This window comes from Centropristis striata, chromosome 2, assembly GCF_030273125.1.
Source record: "Centropristis striata isolate RG_2023a ecotype Rhode Island chromosome 2, C.striata_1.0, whole genome shotgun sequence".
Lineage (NCBI taxonomy): Eukaryota > Metazoa > Chordata > Actinopteri > Perciformes > Serranidae > Centropristis > Centropristis striata.
This window is the reverse complement of record NC_081518.1, coordinates 36,792,488-36,805,061: the sequence shown is the minus strand read 5'-3', so window position 1 is coordinate 36,805,061 and position 12,574 is coordinate 36,792,488. Positions and strand designations below refer to the sequence as shown.

At 38.3% G+C, this 12,574-nt stretch overlaps 2 protein-coding genes across 7 annotated transcripts in view; both read right to left on the bottom strand.

The window, feature by feature from the left end:
* chd9 (chromodomain helicase DNA binding protein 9) overlaps window positions 1-2,133 on the bottom strand; it is a 74,138-nt gene extending 72,005 nt beyond the window's left edge. For 3 of the 5 annotated variants that reach the window (XM_059350363.1, XM_059350381.1, XM_059350397.1), the window contains exon 1: window positions 1,233-1,451. The gene's annotated coding sequence lies outside the window, so the exon portion shown is untranslated. Of the gene's footprint in view, window positions 1-1,232; window positions 1,455-2,067 lie in introns of those variants that run through there. The other 2 variants (XM_059350372.1, XM_059350388.1) reach the window with 2 other exon arrangements.
* A 1,562-nt stretch (window positions 2,134-3,695) lies between these two features.
* On the bottom strand, window positions 3,696-12,138 carry aktip (akt interacting protein). Of its 2 annotated transcripts, none has more exons than XM_059358256.1 (10): window positions 11,902-12,138; window positions 9,979-10,103; window positions 8,331-8,536; window positions 8,010-8,074; window positions 7,731-7,831; window positions 7,320-7,408; window positions 6,933-7,031; window positions 5,595-5,702; window positions 5,389-5,449; window positions 3,696-5,186 (listed from the first exon to the last, which is right to left on the bottom strand). In XM_059358256.1, the coding sequence occupies exons 2-10, from the start codon at window positions 10,024-10,026 to the stop codon at window positions 5,079-5,081; spliced, it is 885 nt and encodes a 294-aa protein (XP_059214239.1). In that variant the 5' UTR covers window positions 10,027-10,103; window positions 11,902-12,138; the 3' UTR covers window positions 3,696-5,078. The 2 variants fall into 2 exon arrangements, with proteins under 2 accessions (XP_059214239.1, XP_059214232.1); XM_059358249.1 differs by having other exon boundaries at window positions 8,331-8,539; window positions 11,902-12,137.
* Window positions 12,139-12,574: the final 436 nt, after the last annotated feature.

Sequence of the window (12,574 nt, the reverse complement as noted above, 5' to 3'; positions counted from 1 at the left end):
TTTTAACATGAAGCCTAAACCAAAGTTAAATCATAACCTGAACACACAGTGGCAGGGAAATGCTCATGCAATATCACTGCATAAAGTTCCTTCTATGGCCTACTGTTATGCCACAGGGTAAGCACCAACTACATCACTCATCACACTGTCAACAGGTCCCAGTATAAATCTATTCAAACTGGCTTGAAGCCATTTCTGTCCATTTGTATTGTTCGTCTAACTTCAGGTTCTCTGCAGTGATTTGCTTACCATCCTGTTTATTGTGAAACCATGTGAATGTGACATTGCTGCTTGTTATTTTTTTAAACTTATGTAAATATATATCAAACTTAACTTTGATTTCTGATAATAATGATACCTCATTTAAGACGCAGGGATACAGTAATCATCTAGGACGTCACAACGAGTTTGTGCCAAATACAAAACAGTAAGCTATTAAGACGGCTTGTGCCCTTAAATTTAATGAACACAAAAAGGTGATGAAAAGTCAACTCAATTGTGTCATCTGCAATGATTTGCAACCAAGATTCTCTGTCTGGTGACAGTCAAAGTACTCTTGGTAGGTACATCAAACCCAAGTTGAAATTTGAAAGCTGAAGTAAGCAGTCAATTTCAACTGCATTTAAAACATAACTGGACGTAAAGCTGTATGTACCATTGGGGAAAAGTGTAATGGCTTTTTTTGGAAAATGATACGTTTTTATCATCTTTCCTGTGTGCCATGAATCACTGCAGCATATTTCTGAGCTTGCTAGCCAAGCTACTGCTAACCCTTTAACCTCCCCCCGCCCCCCCAATCTGGCCCTGAGAAGCAGACCAGTCCCCAGCTGTTTCCTTCATAATCATGACGCTGTATGCACCCTCCTAGCACGTGCCAAATATCAACAAGAAATGTGTACATAACTGCCCTGAGGCCGCGATTGAATCGTGGGACTACAAATGACCATTTCTGAGCAACCGAGTCAAATAGCATCAAACAAACAAGTTCTAACTAAAACATCAAAGTGGCGCGTATATTACCTGAAAATTGAAATGCGTCGAGTTAGCCATGTTGGATGGGAGAGCAACCACTTTAAGTTTTGTGCGTTTCATTCAGACGCTACTCAAGACTCTTTTCAAAAATAAAAATAAAATCAATGGAACAATGTAACACTCGACACGTTCGTCGTGTTTTAAAGTTTGGATAAGTTTGATAAGAGGTTTTGCTTTCATTCAACAGACAGCAGGCTCACCTCTGAAGACTCATCATCCTCTTCATCTCCAGGCCAGCAATGGCTTCAGCTGCTGCGAGCGAGGTGTTTGATAAGCCGGCGAGGCGGCAATGTGTTGCGCCTCTTTAGGCAAAACTGCTCTTCAAGTGGAAGCAAAATAAATGCACGTGGGATATTTGATTTTAGATTTAAATTGGTAGCCGCGAGCTGTTGAGTTGGTCACACGTGCTCCCAGCCAAGCCTCCACTTTGGAAAACCACAGGATTCAAAAGGTGTCGTGACGCTTCCACAGTGAGCAAGAGAAGGAGGGGGAGGAGGCCGGAGATGGATGGAGAGGTCGACAGTGATGGTGTCCATGATAATAGAACTTGCTTCTTACCCTCGACACACTTCCCACTACATATATATATATATATATATATATATATATATATATATATATATATACACTGCCGACACATTGGTACTGCTACAAGTTATCGGGTCCAGATAAGTGCGATGCTGACTAAGCTCGGCTGGTCGCTGTCAGTTCAGGACCACCATGACCAAAACCCACGGAGGATTACTTGGGAGCCACGCGCATTTTAATTCACCAGACAAACTGCGAAAAAGTACGATGACATTTGCTATTCAATACGCAAACTTGCGGAAAACTAACGAGGACAAGTTTGGCAAGTCAACGGTCTTATATCGACCGGGAAGATACACACTCAGCAAGGCGGTGTGTCATCAGGCAGCTGAGGCGAGCCTCGCTGACTGACTGTCAGCTATTTGACAGCTCCTTGCCTGAATGAAACAAAACCCTTCGGGTCTGAAATATCTTTCAAAAATAATTTGAAGAAGTATTATTTCTTACCTCAAACGAACCCCAAAGTGGAACTCCAGGCGGCAATATATTGAGAGTGTTATCGGCGAAGTTGTGACTGTGTTGTTAGTTGTACTCCTGCTGGCGACCACGGCGCAGCGGCTCTACCGCTGCTGCTGACGTGACTGTGATAACACCACATTTGCATATTAGTGACCTCCTCTCTGATTGGACCACCGACAATTTGCCACAATTCCCCCTTTGCGTGTGAAAATAAAAACCGGTTTTCTCAGCCCCAGTGCTTTTGGTGCGCTGCCGCCCCAACCAGCCCCAGAAAGCGACTGATGATTTATGGTTTCAGGTGTAAAGTCACTATGTTGACAGAGTGCATAAGATGGCCGCGTACAAGCCAGAGCCAATCCGGTGAGGTTTTACGTTTGCACATGCACCGGCGTCTCTCAACGCAAACATGACAGGGGTGGAAGAGCTGCTCTCCACTGTGGGGGCATATCGACCTCTGGTGGCTGATTGGGCAACATACTGCCCTAAATTCAGTTGTTTCAATTTAGACTCCTTCGTCCTCGATAAAGAGTGTTCATAAAGATTTAACGCAATAGGTGACATTTGTAACACAGGTGTATTATGGAAAAATACTTCCAAAAATAAAAAGGACCAACAGAATATAATCGTTTAAGAATTTATGCCAGACCATGTAGTTCATTGTGGACAAAAGATGAGTATGATTTTAAGTCAGTGGCGACCACAGCTACTAAACAACTGTTTAGTAGCTGTGGTCGAACAGAGTGAAACTTCCCTCCCATGTAAACCATATAATAATGATTATGAAACTATGATTGAAAATAATCATTACGCTTTCCCCCCTTGTCCCCATCCCCTGCAATGAGCAGGTATGAGTCACTTGTCAATGAGCAGCATCTACCTTGAAAACACTTGGTGACAAAGCAGAAAAAAATATTTTATTCATTTCAATTTTCAAACATAAAAAATTTGAGATGTAATAACTTGAACGTTTTTTTGTTTTTGTTTAAAAGGCGTATGATGCACTTGTCAATTACGGTTTGTAAAGGTAACCTTTAAATCTGGCCCCTCATCCCTAGTTTTTTTAAAAAGTGAAAGCAAATCCCAGATTGTGTTTAGAAGCCTTTTGCCTCCCTATATTTACATTTTTTTCAGTGACATGTCTGCTATTTTTTGTTGCTTTATGCCCAAAAGGTGACATCTAGAAACATCCCAGACAAACACATGACAAAAAAGGGAAAATACTGGCAGAGGGCAGGGTCTTTACAGATACAGTCATAAGCAATGATTGAGAGGAATTACTTGTCTAGGAGTCCATCGGGAAATCCTCCATAGCATACCGTTAAACACAACCCCGATGCTAAAAAAGTTAAGATGTTGTCTAAAACATAAATAAAAACAGGAATCCTCAAATTCAGAATATGAATATAGTCACCAAAAATAAAACTAGATTCCCAGTTTTAGCATTACACATCATTTTTTGTATAACTAATTGAATGCAGGTTGCAAAGGATTTGCAGCATTGCAGCATTCTGTTTTTATCACGTTTTTACATTATCAGGCATTTTAAACAAGTAAACCCATTTATGGTGATTCACTGTAAAGTGCAGTAACAAACAAAACAAAAACCCAATTACGACTTAGTTTTTGATCATTTTATTGATTTCAGAAAAAGTATTTAAACCTCATGTCATTATGCAGCAATGTTTTTCACAAACTGGAGCAGAAATGGGTCCATATGGAACGCATTAAAACTCATGTTTGAAGATGCCAACAGCCCAAATGTCAGTGTGTGAAGAACACTGAGATTTTGTTACATCCTTCCCTATCATAACAGTTATAAATAGATATAACAGGTTTCAGCACCATATCTGCAGCTCTGATCGAGTCCTTTCCTTCTGGAGTTCCCACACATTTGGAAAATTCCATACTTTCCCCACACTTTGTTTGACATTATTTGCATATTTAAAGTAGCTGGGCAATATTACTAACAAGCCAGAACCCTGAACAGATGAAAACATGAAACGCAACATTTGTCTGCCAAAACAGAAAAGGTGTATTGTTGTAGCTGGAAAAACCTGCATTTTGTGCTGCTTATAAACTAGTTTATAACTAAACCTTAACAAAATACAGCTCTGACTTTCCTTTAGACTTATGTGGAAATCCTGCAGTAACTCCTTTGACTTGTAACATTTGCAAAGTAAGCAAAGAAAACCCCAAAACCTAACTTTGAAAATCCAAGCATCGATGGTCTCTAAAAGTCAAAGCTTAGCACAGCATCCATTATTTACACATCAAACCTTTAATAACCAACAAAAGGTACATAAAACATCAATAATCATTTAAAATCAGACAAAATAAAATACATGAGCTTCCTTATTTAGCATCTCATTTAAAACCATACCGTCTGCTCTGCTTTATATATATATATATTAGGAACTATGTAAGACAATAGTTTACACAGTGGGATTTAAAAGAAATCATTGTCCAATAAGAAACAAATACAAAACATATCATTTCAATCTGATCGGATAATGGGGGGGATAAGGAGATTTCATTCACACAGCTGTGACTGACAACATTCCAAGTCTGACAAATAAACAGTCCTGAGCCAATTTCAACAAGTGGTAGAGATCATATAGTCCACTATACTTACTGTATGAATGCCTTGCTCATCCTTTTCAGCTCCTTTTGGGACAGTATGTTGTATCACCTAGCCCAACATGTGCATGGATCTGAAAATCTAAATGAGAAAGCTCTTTGATTGCATCGCAGCCTAAACGATGTTGCTGAGACATCCATTTGTCATCGTCGATTTACATATAATACAAACTTTGTTTTCTTATTCTAAAGCTGTTTGAGGAGATGCCTACAAAGCTTTTAAAGCTGAGCAATAACAGAGATTTAACATAAAGTTCTCCCAACTGTTTCAAAGATCCAGTTCATTAATAGCTGAGGCCAGCCAGTGGTGTGGCATGCATGTGCCTCCCTCTAGTGGCTGCTGCTTCTGTGACAGTGCAGGCTCAGCTCTGGGGTGGACTGTCATCTTTACTAAAGGGCTGCGTCGATCCAGGCTTCACCCAAGACAGCCCAGACACCTGCGTTCCCTTGTGGTGATCCTCAGGTCGTCTCTAGAGCAACAAAGGCAAATTAGCAGCTTCATAACATTAACAGCTCAACCAATCAAAATGCGTATAGCTCACACTGGGATTAACCAACCCCTTTGGGTTTTAATTCTGGAAAGATACCAGTAGACTACACAATCCTGCTCCTATGCACCAATAGAAAAAACCCATTGAGATTATTAAAATAAACAAAAAAAAACAAACCTACTTTGTATGTGAACATCCGCTCTTTCGCTTCCTCATGAACAGCTGGGTTCCATGGAGAAAAACTATATAAAAGGATAAGTGTGACAATGTGAGCAAGGTAACTTTTTCTTCTTCAGAATTTCATTGTGAGCACAAAGGATTACAGGGTGTGTTTTCTTGTAGTGGTGAGGGTTGTGGAACGTTACAAAATTAGAACACTTTACTAACCTTATTGCGTAGGGATCATCGATCTTGGGCTGGTCAAAAAGATGACTGTTGCATAGTTTCACACTATCCACCACTTTGCTTTTGAACAACTGCACATCCTTTTCATACCTAGAGGCAAAAAACAGTTAAGATTTAGTTATATACCATGTCTCGCGTGTGTAGAAAAGCATAAGGCACATCTGAACCTTTTAGAAGAGGACATTAAAAAAACATGCATATGGCTCTAGAATATGGTTTAACAAAAGAAACTAGAAAATTTCCTCTGGGGAAATTCTGAAAGGGCCACGGGGGCTACTGCCGGTACGTGTACACTATGATGAATTTCTTCAGAGATTTCAAACAATTAATACTAGTAATGTTATAGTCCTATATAATATACAAGGAGCACACCTACAACAAACATTCCTTTTCAAATATTTCTTTATACAGCAACCTATGCGCTGAGTGTGTGCGCTTACGCGCATAAGTGTGCGTGTGTGTAGCTGTAACTGTAATCACATCTAAGGATCAAAGGCTTTGATCAGAGCAAAGATCAAACAGGGATTAATACACCGATACACAAGACTTGTGTCTACTGTTTAAAGTTTGAATGGAAACTCTAGGTGAAATTATGCCGGAAAAGTAGACGTTTAAAAAACTCCAATTATTGTTCTTTTTCGCTCATTTTTTTTTCGGCCGTCCCAAGAAAAAATTAAGAGAACACAAGAAGACAGTGAAGAGTTTCAGGTCCCAATTTTAAATGATATATTTTACATGTATTTCATGCATTTAGAACTCCATGTGCACATGATTGTACACAATATTCATCATATTTCTGGTTTATTATACTTTAAACAGCAATGACAAATTGTGACGCTGCTGCTGAATTGGATTGTGTTATACGGACAGGTGTTTTCATTATTTTGTCCATTCTACTCAAATCAATAAGAGGAAGCTAAATAACATAAACAACACTGTATAACGAATACGGCTCAACAGCTGAACAACCTGCAGCCTCCTCCAAAATGACTGCGCAGATTAATCAACACCTCTCTGAAAAGGTTTCAGCTAAAAATGATGATTAGAGCTTTCACGAAGGTACGATTTGTTGAAGGACTGTTGTATTAGACTGCATCAGTTTCAGTTTGGTGGACCTAATAAACTGTATTTTAAAGCAGACATACTGGCATGTCAGCAGGAAGAGCACAGGTATACTTAAGAACATTCCTGGTATTGTGCATGCTGGCTCACTTGTTGAAACTGAGCCAAAAGATAAATAAATCTTATTCTTCCGCAACATCACATAGCACATATCTTACTTGAAAAATAAAACAATTGAAAAAAGGCTCAGACACTTACAGCACAGCAGCCTCTGGGTTGAGTGGTTCTGTGGTGTTGATCTTGTAGAAAACTGTACGTGCATACATCAAGACTTGCCAGATGTGGTTGTGATTCCGTCTACAAAAACATAAGGAGTTGACAACATCATTAAACCCTTTTGCCAGGAATGTGACAAAAATCAAACGAAGGTCCCCTTTGGTCCAAAGGATATCTTTGAAGGCAACATCCAGCCGAATAAACTGTCAAAGAAAAGCACTGACAAAGCTAAACTGGCTCGGGGGGGAGGGGAGTTTGAGGTGGTGTGTGGGGGTTGGAGTTTAGTAGACAAAACCAGTAATTTAGTTTTCGCTTAAAATGAAATTTTTAAAAAGTAGAAGAGCGACTGAATAAAATCTGAAAGCACACCTCCATTTGGTGAAAGCTCTTCTGACATCAAGCTCTCCAGACACAGGGTCAACGAGAGGGTGGAAGACTGGGATGTCAAATACTAATTTCTGAAACAAAGCATAAGGAAGAGAGGGTTTGAATCAACTATTTGTCATTTTCAACATGATTTGTGAACTCACTTGTCATGGCTGATTAGATGCCAACATGTATTTTATCCTTAATAGTCAATGAATCAACTTATTTTTAAAAAATACAACATGTAGTTTTACAATTTAAATATGACTGAACATATGTCCAGAGATGATTCAAAAGGTTTTTTTAAAAACCAAACCTGGAAAAAAACGTCATCATGAGCATAAATACTGTGTGACTAGATGCACAAAAACATTTTGCTTCTAGAAAAATACAACGCAAGTACCCTATACTTACCGGACACTCTCCATCTGGATAGTTATCTGGAATATACACAGTGAATTTGAAGACTCCATCCTGGTACAAGCCATGTCTGATGAATATGACCCCAAACCACACTAAACAGCAAGACACATATGGCATGTTAGAATCTTTACTTACTACCAACTAGTCAATTCACAGTTTAGTTGTATTTTCACCTTACATCTCAAGTAGAAGGTAAAAGTTCATTGAATTCATGAAATTGACATTTGCATATATATGAATTAGACATGAACTTAAAAAAAAGGTCCTTACTTAGTGCTGATTTGTAGGATGGCTGGACATAAATTCCAGGGAGTTTCTGCTTAATCACCAGTGTGCTGCAGGTCACATGACAAGACGCCAGATCAATACAAATGGGTGAAAAAACATGTATGGAACATTTTTTTTTTTTTTAGCAAACTAAAGGGAAACTTTGAAAATAATTTTATTTAGACTGTGCCGATGTTTTTAAAAAGCAAGTGCTACCAACATATTTTAAGAAGGAAATTGAAATAAAAACACAATGTGACACGTGCCAAGGGAACAAAAACAAACCCACTGAACTTTTAATTTGTACATTGGTCCAATACTTACAACTCAGCCAGCAGAGAGTACTCCAAGTAAAAGGGGCCGTAGGAGGCGTGTGTGCCATTGGCAGACTGGACTGGGGTGCCCGTTGACGTGGGCTTGGTAATGGGGGCTGTATTCTTAGGAATGGGTGGAAGTTGCTTTTTGCCGAAGGGAAGTCGGGCTGGGCTGGCTCTCTGCTCCCCATGCGCGCTCTGTTCCTCATCAGATCTCTGCTGTTTTTGTATGCAAGATATAACACAAAACTCATCAGCAGTTAATAAAAAAAAAAACTAGTTATGTGGAAACGCAAACAGAAGTCTTAAGAGCTAGATTAGAGAAGGCCACTGTTTATGAGCCATTAAGCACACTCAGAAGTAGACCAATGGCCCAAGGTAGTAACCATGTGCTGTGGCCAACCACTCAGGTTACACTGGCCATCTGGTTTGAAGCTCATCAGGAAGCAGTGACTAGACAGGAAAAGCACTTTCAAGTACAGTGATCATTGTATCTTACGGATGCTGTCCAGAATGACAAGAGTTACTTTACAGTGTCACTGTACACATCGATCATACAGCATGCCAGGAATGCAGCAGGAAGCCAGAATGAACGCTGATGATGACCCACTACAAGTATGCCAGGAATGCTTGCAGTGAATAGTGTGCCAATGCAATAGATTTAGCTTCTATGTTCATTGAAATGTGATTTGACTACATGTTTAAAATGGTCCTATGACTAAGCAGAAAAAAAATGAACTCACACCCATGCTTAAGGTTCACTGTTCTGTGCCTGCTCCCTAACTCACCCGTGTTGCACCAGCATGCTAAAATGTACCTCCCCTCCCCTTTGTTTGTGGAAATACAGTCTTGTACTTACTGTACTAAACTACGAATAAGAAGTGCTTACTGGCATTCTGCACTGACTGAGAGCCAATTCTATTCAAAATTTACATTTTTAAGTCATATTTGATTGATTTGAAGAAACAATCCAAAGCCAAAAGTGAATTTATTTTCCAAAATGAGTAGGACACAAAACCCTCAACTTAAGTATTGGAAATTCCAGTTTACCAAGATTCCTAGGAAAATAAATAGAAGTGGACAGGTGAAAGAATGAAGCCCTCTAACAAATAAAAAGGCTGGAGGTGCTAAAAACAAAACACTGTTAACAGAACGAGGTATTAAACCTTGTAACTTTTTTCAAATATGTTGTGAGTGATGGGTAGACACATCATCTCCATTGGGTAGAGTGTTGATTTCACTGACATTATTCAGATGTATTGATAGAGAGAAAGTTACAAGAATTTCAATATAACAAATATGGATCCAAACTAACGTGGCTTCCACAGCAGTATACTCTGTGCAGTGAGTTCCAACCTTAGAACATCTAACTCTGACTCAGCTAGTGCCAGTGTTAAGAGCTTACTGTGGTGACCTAAGTTACTACCATTTGCAATGCCTGAGTGGGCGTTTCCATTGGGTAACCCGGAAAAAAAGACAGATAAGTTGGCCTTTAAAAACAATGCATATTTATCAATATAGAATAACTTTGCTTTTATTTAAAGTGATAGTATAATGCAAACTACCAAAATGCCTGTTCTTTAAAAATAAAATAACTTGAATGTGTAGCCTGTCAAATGGCCATATTATACGTGTATATTTTAAGTGTTTAACTTTACCTTACGACTCGTATTGGCAGACATGCTCCAGAAGGGGTTTAGGTTCATTACTCATTCAGAGGTTCAGATTGGAGTCCCTCTTTTTATGTGGGTCCTACGACACGTACTGTCCGGGCCATCCGCTGCTGTGATGGAAAAAACATGAAACAAGTGTTGTTGCAGTTAACCCTCTGGAGTCACCAAAAGCGCCAAAGCTTTACTTCTTCATCACATACAGACATAAAAACAAAGCAGCGTTGAGCCCTACTGTAAATTTACCTCTAAAGTTCTGGCTGTAAACTAGGCCAGCTTCAGTTTGACGATGATATACCAAGTAAAACTAGGGACAAGGTTATATATATTTTGTATAAAAAACATAGAACTGGATGTAACCCTCTTATATGTTATATTTGCAACCTTTGTTCACATTTGCAACATTTAAAAAAAAATTAAACTTATCAAAATCACATTTTATGTTCGTTTTTCTTTGTTTCTTTAGGGTTCAAAATGTTGATCCAGTAAGTCAGGATGAAATAATTATCAGGTCATATAGGTGAGGTTGTGCTGAAAAAATTATACCAACATGGCATTTAAACAAGTAAGTGGTGTATACAGGCAGGATGAAAAGGATTCAAAAATGTACAAAATAGCCCAAGACTTTATAGTGTTACGATCAACAACAACTTGTAAATATACACACAATCAGTGGTGGAAAAAGTATTCAGATCTCTTACTTAAGTAAAAGTACTAATACCACACTGTGAAATTACTCCACTACAAGTAAAAGTCCTGCATTCAAAACTTACTGAAGTAAAAGTACAAAAGTATCAGCATCAAAATGTACTTAAAGTATCAAAAGTAAAAGTACTCATTATGCAGAATAGACCCACTCAGATTGTTTCATATATTCTAAAAATATATTGTTGGGTTATTATTTTTGATGCATTTATGTACAGACCACTTTAATTTTCTCAAGGTAGGGCTCATTTTAACAACTTAATATACTCTTATGATGTTCAATTTAAAACATGTTAACATGTTAGCAAACATTTCATATTAATCGTGTTTTTATGTTAAATCTTGAACTGAAAAGTAACTAAAACTGGCAGCTAAATATAGTGGAGTAAAAAGTACAATATTTGCCTCAAAATGTAGTGGAGTAGAAGTATAAAGTAACATAAAATGGAAATACTCAAGTAAAGTACAAATATCTCAAAATTGTACTTAAGTACAGTACTTGAGTAAATGTACTTAGTTACATCCCACCACTGCACACAATCAAGTACTTTATACTATATTGTTGCAACTTGATTTGAAATAAAGTTGCCGAGTTAACATTAAAATGTCCAAAACAAAAAGTGAAAAATGAGAAACATTGACAGCTACTGCTACGTAAACATCTAAAATAAGGGATTGTTTGGGACTGCTTGGCTTCATGCTAACTTGGTTGTTTCGTGAAGCAACGCTCTGCTAGCAGTAGTATTGTTGTCGACGTTTAAAAAGTCTGTTGTCTACCCAACATTGGCTGTCGTGGGATGGCAACACCAGAGACCCGTGTTTAAATTTCAATCAATTATGTTATTAATATCGTGGCAATTCAGAAATGATATCGAGATATCGTGTCATTCGCAATAACAGTGCTAATGCTACGTTAGCAAACGTTAGTTATGGTCCTACGTTAGGCAGTTAAAACTAACACTAGCCTATCTAACTAGATAGCTGACAGCTGGACATTTAACTAAATACTATGTAGACTAGTTAATGTTAATGTCCAACCAATGACGTTGTCCCGACTGCTTTCCTTAACTCACTTAACTAGCTATAAGGTTATATGTAGCATTAGCTTGCGATGCTACCTTTGCCGTTGCCAACAACTTGACAAACGCTAGTCCTTTAATTTTAGCCCTTGCAAGTAAGACAGCTTAGTCATGGAACCAACCGTACTTTTCAGAGAGCTGGAAAAGTCCTTTCAATGGAGATGTTAACGTGCGTCCGGGTTCAATTTTCGCATACAATGTTCAGGTGCTAGCTATTGCTTTGGGTGACATCCCGGCTAACAAGCTAACACTGGCTAGCTAAATACTTTGACAGAAACCGGAGTTCAATCTAACTTAACGAGGGGCGTTTTTTTTGTATGAGCAGGGATTCTGATTGGTCTACGGGACAAACGAACTCGCATGTGATTTGCTAGTGTTTCCGTCACGTGAAAGGGAAAGCGTGCTGTGAGAAAGTAGCTGATGGTTTTCTGTCAATCAAACGGTAAGCACAGTTGCTCTGTGTACTACCGCGAAAGAAGAAAGAAAGCACAACAATGTTTATTTTTATTTTACAGGAAACCGACACTCTTTCTTATGGAAGCCCATTTCCAACAGGTAAAAAGAAAAAAAAGATAAAACTTAGCCTTGATAATAAATATATCCTCACAGTAAGTCGAAATAATGAGATAAAAAGTCAAAATTATGAGACAATAAGTCATAATTATGAGATAAAAAGTCATAATTATGAGATAAAAAGTTGAAATTATGGGACAAAAAGTCGAAATTATGAGATAAGAAGTCATAATTATGAAATAAAAAGTCATTATTATGAGATAAAAAGTCATTTTTATGAGATAAAA

What these genes read in the sequence shown, in the direction of transcription:
- aktip (XM_059358249.1), bottom strand. Translation starts at nt 10,026, where the DNA reads ATGAACCTAAACCCCTTCTGGAGCATGTCTGCCAATACGAGTCGTAAG. An exon ending in AACCCAGAGGCTGCTGTGCT is followed by an intron (nt 5,703 to 6,932) that starts GTAAGTGTCTGA and finishes TTTTGCCTCTAG; the next exon opens with GTATGAAAAGGATGTGCAGT. An exon ending in GATGATCCCTACGCAATAAG is followed by an intron (nt 5,450 to 5,594) that starts GTTAGTAAAGTG and finishes CCTTTTATATAG; the next exon opens with TTTTTCTCCATGGAACCCAG.